At 38.1% G+C, this 10000-nt stretch overlaps 1 protein-coding gene across 1 annotated transcript in view; it reads left to right on the top strand.

Annotated features, from left to right (window-relative positions):
- Positions 1–915: 915 nt before the first annotated feature.
- LOC138050386 (uncharacterized) overlaps positions 916–10000 on the top strand; it is an 84390-nt gene continuing 75305 nt past the window's right edge. The window contains exon 1 of the mRNA XM_068896722.1: positions 916–1054. Coding sequence (XP_068752823.1) covers positions 982–1054 — 73 coding nt within the window. The 5' untranslated portion in view covers positions 916–981. The remainder of the gene's footprint in view (positions 1055–10000) is intronic.

The raw sequence follows: 10000 nt of genomic DNA, 5'->3' as shown, positions 1-10000 counted from the left end.
TCACTGAGGAAGGCAATCGATCCGAGACAAAAACTTCTTCAAACACTAAATAGAAGTGGCTCTTTTTAAATTCCAGTAGTTTGGAAGACGAAAACAGCGGTGCAGAAAGCGTTTCTTCAGGGGACGAAGAATGAAGTCAGAGATAAAACTTTGAACTCTTTCTTAAAGGGGTACTGTCATGATCTGCACATGCTCAAGTTTGTTTGCTCTCGAGCACACGGAAAATTCTAGCCGCCATCATGGATTTACGCGTGAGTCACGTATATTCGCCGGAGTTTCTCCTTTGTCCACCATGGTCCTCCCCAATGGACACCATTTTGAATTTGTCGATTCAACTTGAAAAAAGTTAACCTAACACTTTTCAAGTTTTCACAAGACGCTAGCGCATTCGCTTCTCGTGACAGTTTCCCTTTAAGAAAGGAAAATTACAGGTTTTGTTGTGTAAACGTGAATTTGTCGCACTGAATGGATAATTTTGAGCAGAATGTTTTGGCGAGTCACGCAGTCCTTACCATACCTCTTATTCCAAAATGGCCGCCATTTAAATATTTTTTTGTTTTTATTCAAATTAGCCCTTGAATATTTTATCTTGAACGAGGCAACAAGGGTCAATTTGTATCCGCATTCATCATCGGCCATTTTGGAATAAGGTGTATGGTCTATTAAATATCAACTAAGTATCGCATAGCAACAGAATTTCGCACTGAAAAATGTAAATTCCAACTGGTTATGTGTCACATATTTAAAACAAGATTTCAAGTAAACGAGAAGCCAAGCGAGTGAAAGTGCGCGACGAGAGAAAATACGCACTTCCGCTCGAACTCATTTCCGCTCGATCGCTCAATACATTCATTGCCAGGGGACTGGGAATGATATTTTTCAAATCGGCCATTTTGTTTGACTTCACGTCGAACGTGCTGCTTGGGAGTGTGTCTCAGTGCTATCTGTGTCGTCCGGCGCCGGAATAATAGTGGAAAATATATGACAAGGAATCTTACGTTTATTTCAAGGGATAGAATTTTCCATTTTCTTGGTTACCGCGAATCAATTGGAAGTACGTAAGTGTTTACTCGATCGCATTTTCAAACCCTCTGGAAAAAAAAACTTTTTATGTGCTCTTTATGTACCCCCCTCCCCTTCTGAAATTTGCCTCCCTACCGCTCGGAATTTCCGTGACCCTCTGGTGGAGTGGGGGGAGGGGAATGGATATTTTCTGGAACCACAGTTTCAGTTTTGTTACGATTTGACTATTGATCCATTCATCCATTTCATTGATTCTAGAATACCCCCTCACTTACATTGAACCTTAGAAAGCTGCTACCGCAGTCCCGCAGTTGTGCCTAGTTTACTTGTGCTACCGCAGTCCCGCAGTGGAGCGTAATTTACATATATGTACTCCACACTCGGTACTGCCACCACGGTCCCGCAGTGGTTAAATCTTTCACCAGCGGTAATGGCAATTTTCAAAAGCTGGAACCAGGGCAAAACAATTACATCGCCTGAAACTGTGTCGATGTCTTTTTTATGTATTCTAGCGTCGATTGTCCCTCGACATTTTGCGAAAAGTTGAAATTATGCGGCTTTGTTTAATTATTGTCTCTTCCCAAAGAAAAAATATCATAATTAATCAATCCATCAATCAATAAATCAATCGCCTTCTATGGCTTGATGTATAATTTACACTTCTGCGTTTCCATTCACATGAAAATTACTGAAATAAAAGTTCAACGGAAGTCGCGCGGCCTTCTTTGTTTATTCCCTTGCAATACAAATTCAATCAAGTGTTACTTCAATTACTCGAACCAACTTGTTGTAAATCACTTTCATCGGACACTGTTCATTATTTCAACCGAAAAAAAGTTCAACAGAACGCATGCTTTCTGCTTCTAGATGAGTTACGCACACCAAAAACAATAAACAAGTAACGTTGTTCTAGCAGGACTTGGCTCGGAGGTGACACTTTTTATCTTAAGAATCAACGTTCGACGATATCTATCTCAATGACATCTACTTCATGAATTAAAGCGGGTCCAGTTAGGACGAAAAAAACCAATATTCTTACGGCATTGTCTTTAAAGTCGTTTTGCTAATACGTTGCTATCGAAATGCTTCACTATAATGAAGAGGCTTACATCTACTTTATCGGAGGAATCTTCAAGCATAATTACATGCTTAACCAATCATAATTACATGCGTAACAATCCAAACATGTAACGCAGGCCAGCATTTCTTCATACGAAATAAAAGTGAATGACCTGGGCCCGGTTCCTCGAAAGCCGATTAACGCTAATCTAAGATTAAAAATTAACCAAGCAGTTTATTTCTCTACTCTCAAATGCTGTTCAACGCAGATTTTTGGCAGAACTTTACATGAGAAGACGTCAGTCTTAAAAAACAAAAATAAGCAAAAGAAACTTTCACCAAAACGTTGAAAACGTGAAACAAAAGTTTACGCTAATCCTGGATTAAGTTAATCGGCTTTCGAGGAACCGGGCCCTGAATTTCTCTCATTAACTACCAGTTGTCAAACATTTTGTTTACACGATCGCCACACTGACTGGCCGACAATTGTCACTCTTTTGAAATCTTAGCTTTTCTTCAACGGTTCGGTGAACTACACGTTCTACCGAGAGCGTGTGAACAATATAGCACTCGTTTACTGATTAAGCCTAAGCGCCCGTTTCAGTGATAAGGCCTAAGCACTCTTTTCAAATCTTAGCTTTTATTTTAGGGTTCGGTGAACTACACGTTCTACCGAGATCGTGTGAAGAATATAGCACTCGTTTACTGATTAAGCCTAAGCGCCCGTTTCAGTGATTAGGCCTATAAGCACTTTTTTCAAATCTTTCCTTTTATTTTACGGTTCGGTTAACTACACGTTCTACCGAGAGCGTGTGAACAATAAAGCACTCGTTTACCGATTAAGCCTAAGCACCCGTTTCAGTGATTAGGCCTAAGCACTCTTTTAAAATCTTAGCTTTTTTTTTGGGTTCGGTTAACTACACGTTCTACCGAGAGCGTGGGAAGAATATAGCACTCGTTTACTGATTAAGCCTAAGCGCTCGCTTCAGTCATAAGGCCTAAGCACTCTTTTGAAATCTTCATTTCCCTTTCATTTTCTCACTTACATTCATTGCCCACTATGGGACTGCGGACCGCGGTAGCACTTTCAACGAAAACGTACTAACCCACTACGGGAGTGCGGACCGCGGTAGCATTTCCAAAAACACTTATTTGCCCACTGCGGGACCTCGGACCGCGGTAGCGCTTCCTCAAAGACTTAGTCGCCCACTGCGGGACCTCGGACCGCGGTAGCATTTTCAACAACATTTAGTGGCCCACTGTGGGACTGCGGACAGCGGTAGCCCTTCCACAAACACTTATTCGCCCACTGCGGGACCTCGGGCCGCGGTAGCGCTCTACACGAACCCAGTCATTCAGTGCCAGACTGCGGACCACGGACCACGGCATCTTAGCACTAACGCTCCTAAGTGAGGGGGTATTCTGAAATCGCTCCATTTCATATATCATTTCATATATTATTTCATCGTTAATTTGACTATTAATATCTTTGAGAGAATAACGTTTGCCCAGATAATTCAGTAATTGTGTCTAGGCATATAGCAACACTTAGTAGAATTACATAGGTGAATATATATAAAATGAAAATTCTCAGCGCTGATTGGTTGCACTTGAGGTGATTATAAATAGCGGTTCAAAATGGCCGCAAGCCGATTTGTCAAGGTGACAGACGAATGCTTTTGTTTTTTAATTATTCACCTCAGGCTCGGTTGTTATTTTAATTAACAATTTTATTTGCTAAAGGGGAGGTGAATAGCAGTGATTAGTATATACTCAGTGATCTTGGTGTTTCACGCAATCTGATTGGTTCGCTATCTCGGAGTAATTGAGCATTATTCACTCCCCACGGAGTGAATAATGCGTGATCGAAACAAAACAAAATGGCCGGCGTAAACTCGCCAGCATTTCTGAATTGAGAACACAAGATGATGCTGTGCTACAGAACAAAAACAGGGCCACAAAATGTGGCCTGAAAGTTGTCGAAGGTAAGAGAAGAGTTCATACTTTTTTGTAGGGCTGGTCGCCCGGCAAAATGAATTTGTTACTAAAATCGAGGAATTAAAAAAACGTTTAAGAAAGTTCCACATGGCTGCACGGAAACAAGATGGGTTATTTTACAACAAACCAACGCTCACCTCAATGAGATTCATTTCATGTCGATCCTTTACCAATTGCACTTTCCATTTCAAATGAACCTCTAAAACTTTGATCGAACGGTGAAAATGCTTTAAAAAACAGACTTTCGATTTAGATTGCTGATTTAAACGGTGTTACATGACCCTTTTGCTGTTTGTGACGACGATGTTAACGAAGGTTATTTAAATTTGCCATGTTTGAAGCTTGCGTAAACACTTTCACGCGTGCTTTGGGCCGCTTGCACGTTTTCCACGCATGAATTGAGTGTCAATTAAATCGACTTTGGATGGTTTTCTTCTGCAAATGTTGTTGAGATCACCTCGGGAGTATATACTAAAAGAATTATTCTTTTCAATCTCGGTAAATAGTGGCAGAATATTCTGGAATTATTCACCTCGATTTCAAAGAATAATTGTTAATAAGTATAATTACATAGGTGATTATTACCTGGGATGCCCCCTGCAGGGTAGGCCACCTTGTAAAATGGGAACCGTTTGTTTTTCCTCTTATCCACAAATTGTAACGTTTGTTATCATTGGCTAGTTTCTGTAGGGGTGTAAAAAGTGTAAATTTACAGAAAATTATAATGGCATATTTTAGAGGTCACATGTTCATTCTATGTCGCCCATATGTCATGGTCATAGTATGTCATCCACATACCATGGTCCTTGTCATGCACGTTTTGTGTTCTCTTCGTTTGTTTCCGGAAATCGGAGGTACACAAAAGAATTTCTTACGGTGGCCGGTATGGACAAAACACCCCCAAACCTAATAAAATGCCTGCAAACTTAATAAAAATGTACGCAAACTTTATAAATTGCACGCAAACTTTATAAAGTGCATGCAAACTTAATAACAGTGCACACAAACTCTAAAAAGTGCATGCAAATTTTTTAAATGACGTACAAACGTAATAAAATGATTACAAACGTAATAACATACTAAACTGACAAACTTAATTAAATACATACGAACTTAAAAATGTGCGTAAACTTAAAAAATTGCACACAATTTTTAAATATTACATGCAAATTTTATAAATCGCATGCAAGCTTAGACAACTTAACAAATATTAAAACATTTACGCAGACTTAAAATATTGCATGCAAAGTTAATAAAATTCGGCCAAATTAAAAAAAAGAACAAGTTACAAACTTCAAAAAGTGCATACAAACTTTGTAAAATGTACGCAAGCAAACTTAAAAAATTACATGCAAATTTTGTAAAACATATGCAAACTTAGTAAAATGTCTACAAAGTTAATTCGATGCAAAACTATCCAACTTGAAAAAAAGGGCGAGTAAAATTTAATAAACACACGCAAACCATACTTTTCTGAATGGCTGTTAAACCGTACGAAGGAGGCCAGGTTGCCAACATACTATCAATTCGGGAGCGAAAGGTGAGTATTAAGCTTTCTATTTTATTATTTTCGCCTATTTTCTAGCATATCTATGACTTTAGAGACATCAAGAACAATTCCGTTTCTTAGTTTATACTCCAATTTTTTTAATTAGATGAAAAGGTCACATATTTTAAGCTGTTTCGAACGAAAACGTTGTAATGAGGAGTGAAAATGTTAATTGACGGTGGGGACATCCAGTGCTATAAACGTTGTATTCTTGTGCCTGCAGGAAATGCATTCTGCGTAGCTAGCCAAAGACTGATGGTTCTTTATCAGTACAGAAATAGAAGATCTGAAATCCTACCTCGTAAACAAAGAGTGTGGAAATAAAGAGCCTTTATAGATAGGTGTTTTTCTTTGAGCGTGATCATAGTCCAATCCCTAACATTAAGTATTTAATATATGAGATGTAAATGCATTTACCCCATGTAACAAGGCATGAACCCAGCAGTAGATAGTTGTGTTTAATGCTCTTTATTTTTTCCTAAACAGATTATAGTCTCGAGTGACCTAACCATGGTATCCATTTTGCTGTGCATGTGTTTGTTGTTGGGAGTACTGTCAAATCTGGCAATTTCATTGCCGAGAAGTCCAATGTTGACTTATTATAACACGCTTCAAGAATGCATTCTTAGTTACTTCAAAGCCGGTTATAGTTACAAAAGAAGATAGCGTTTTTCTTGGGATCAGTCTATGGAGTGTTTATGACAGTCAGATCATTGAGATACTTAATCAACAAAGTATATGGTGTATACAGAGGAGGAAATGGTTCTCCTGATTGGCTAGTTCGCCATGCCATAAGACGTGAACTCAATGGGCCAGGAAAATTAGCAGGATATCGTTTTATGACACAGGTTTTATGGCAGAAGTATCATCTTACAGTATCTAGAAATCAGGTCATGATATTATTAAGAGACTGTGATCCTGAAGGAAGTGCATCTCGTCAAAGAACAGGGGCACCCAACGTCAATTTTCGGAAAATATCTGTTCGGAAGACGGTTTGAGATCTAAAATTTTCGGAGCATTTGTTGTAAAATTCCTTGCTTGCCTGCCTGTCCTTGGATTTTCGAACTTCTAAAAAATGGTTTAATTGCCCATAATTAACGGATTTTTACCCTAAAAAGGTCACCTAGAATTTTCGGGAGCCATTTTTCTGGCTAAAATTTTTGGAAAGGTAAGTTTTGATCCCTATAATTTTCGGATCAGTACAGTTTTAGGTAGGGAATCCGAAAAGATGAAAAATTTTTAGGGGATAAAAATATGCCCATATCTACCGTTTAAATACTAAAATACGTTTAACGATGCTATGTCTAAGTGGTTTTGAACTATATTCTTGTTGGGTGCGCCTGAAAGAAGGCGGTTATCTCGGCGTATCTACAGATGCCCCGGCCCCAGTGGAACTTGGCATATTGATGGCTATGACAAAATGAAACCGTTTGAATTTTGCATCAGTGGGTGTGTTGATGGTTATTCTAGAAGAATCATGTTCTTGGAAGTTGCTTCCAGTAACAATGATCCCAAAATAATAGCTGGATACTTCCTAAGTGTGTAAAAGAAGTTGGAGGATGCCCAAGGCTAATACAGACGGACTGTGGAACTGAAAATGGCATTATTGCCAGTTTTTCCGTAGCCAAGACCAAGACCAGTTTTCTGGACTTAGAAGCCATAGATGTGGGACCTCAACGTCAAACCAACGGATAGAAGCTTGGTGGTCCATCTTACGGAGATTTAGAAGTGAGTGGTGGATCAGTCTTTTTTAAAGATTGAGCCACTTATGGAGCATTTCAGAGTGGTAACCAGAAACATATGTTTTGTCTACAATACTGTTTCATGGACCTGATTCAAAAGGACCGTGATGAAGTGGCACAGCTGTGGAACAGTCATATCATTAGACCTAGTTGAATGGCAGAATGTCCTTCAGGCATACCTGACGAGATGTGTTTTTTCCCTCAGAATTCTGGTAATTAAAAAAAACTGTAGTAGAGTGTTAGGCTGAGCTCCGTATGCTCGATAAAACCTGTTAGTGGAACAAAAGGATTAGAAGCCAAACTTTAAGCTTTACCAGACTTATTTGAATTCATAATTTAATACAAACTTGAAGTCATTGGCTCATTGCAGAAATGAGGATCAAAGCCAAAGTAATTAAAATGGGTGTTATTGACTTATTACAAATACTATTAAGTAATTCATCCAGAGAGATCGCTTGGTCAGACATTCGGATTGCTTGAGAACATTCTTTTTTTCTCTGCAGGTTGTATTGACATGAAATACCAATTAACTAGTGTAATGTTACAAATGGCAGAGGCTTATACCAGCGGTAAGGGTTCTTGTTGTGGAAAAGGAGATTTTGAAGAGTATTTGGACTACATAATGCAAAGGAATTTTTTACAAAAGCCAACAGACTGGAAGAAAGCGTTAGAGGTTTACTTTAGGTTGACAACGTTAGCTGAAATGTAGTAATGACTTGGAAGGGTACATGGAAAAAAGCCTTTAGTGACTCTTTTGAGGCTAGCTCATGACCTTTCACATTTAAAATTTCACTGTCATGCAAGTTCTTGATAATAACTTTATATTAAGTATTTCAATATTTTGCTATAAAACTACCAGTTATCATAGGGCAATGATTGAAACCAGATTCCACTGCAGAAATGACTGGGAAAGATTTTAGTACATCTTCTGGTACAATCACCCAACATCCAATTACAGTTTAGTTTTAGTGTTTGATAAGTTATTCCTTTGTAATAACGTCTTTTCGTTGCATCATCGTTTTCTGAAAATAGGTCTAAGTTAATTAACACATAACAAACGGTAAACAGTTGCGTATCGATAGTAATTGTGATTGCTTAGGTTTTGCATGACCATTGACTAAAATCTAGCGCCGCTTTCGCAACCAATCAGAAGCAAAAACAAAAAGGAATTGTCCTGGTGGTTTGCACGCACGCGTTTCCCGCGCTGGGCGCCAACTTCATATAACTGCTACGAAATCTCATTGTTTTATTTGAATTTCTTAGTCTGTTGAGATTAGTTAAGCAAGTACTTCGGTTCTGGTTTTTTATGTCCACGTAATTAAAAATTAACTATTTCGTTGGTGCACTGTTCACTTTGTAGTAAAAGTAGAGAAGAGAAGGGGATTATTTAAAGAGACAGAAGGACAAAGGGAGGGAAGGAAGGAGACAATAAAGGAAGGCAAACAGAGACTTAAACATCAGTTAAAACAATTTATTAACACAAGATGTCCCTCATGGTATTTATCCACCTTACGACTGCATATCAAACAAACAGTTTAGCAACGAGATACTAAAAAAGACTGAAAATTTACTACAAATTAGTCAGCCATTAAACGCAACAGATACACATACAGTTTCAGGGATAAAAGTGGAATAAAGGAGGTTGAAAGGCTAAAAAACATAAAAACGTTTGATATGCTCACTTGTTCTGACTCGTGTCCCCGTCAAGAAAATTGATGCTTGGTTGTGTTGGAGTGTAAGAGTTTTAAAACAGAAATCCACAATATGCTTCTGTCTTTTCTGACTTCTGAGGATATTTACATTGAATCGCCTTCCATAGTTCAGAAACTAATGTTAACATTTCTACAATGACGGTTAATTATGCGGTTATTTTGATGTGTTAAAGTTGCAATGATGGCGGTTATTTATTTATTTATTTATTATTACTATTTTATTCCCTTTTTTTGCACTTACTCTGTAATGTCATCTCATGTATTTTTCAAGCGATGTATTATACCTCTATTACTTTTCCACTTGTTATGTTAATATTTTAAGGGCTACTTTTCAATTGTTTTCTTCATACTTTGTCCAAATTTGGCAGGCTGTAATGTAAACCTATTCTCTCCTGTCGCTTCCCGCCTCGACTAGCCAATGCTATTTGCGGGAAGCGACCATTTTGTATTTTTCTTTTGTCAAATAGTAAATAAAGTTGAAGTTGAAGTTAAAGTTGAAGTTGTGGTTTTGGTGACCGTTAAGTTTCGGATTTCCCTGACTGAGGAAATGACATTTTCATGTTCGAAAGATCGCCCAAACTGTGAAAAGATATACCACCGTTGCGTTTTTTGTCCATGGGGCGTAGTGATATTTAAAACATATATGCCAATAAAAATAGAAAAAAGGAACTACTAGAGTTTATTATCCCACTTCTAACCAAAGGAAATGCTCATCATAAAGATCAGTATCTGCTCAAAGGCAAGATACGATAATTTATCACGTTTTCACTATAATCCAAGCCATGACTAAAGAAATAATTGGTCCCACCATTGGCCTGCAGTAGCTTTCTAATCAATGACTTGTGACAGTCAAAAGGACCATACTAAAACTGGAAATTAACGAAACATTTGTCAGAAAGTAAACATAGTTCACTCAT

The sequence above is a fragment of the Montipora capricornis genome, chromosome 6, assembly GCF_036669925.1.
Source record: "Montipora capricornis isolate CH-2021 chromosome 6, ASM3666992v2, whole genome shotgun sequence".
In the NCBI taxonomy this organism is placed as follows: Eukaryota; Metazoa; Cnidaria; class Anthozoa; order Scleractinia; family Acroporidae; genus Montipora; species Montipora capricornis.
This window is presented reverse-complemented; position numbering and strand designations above follow the sequence as displayed.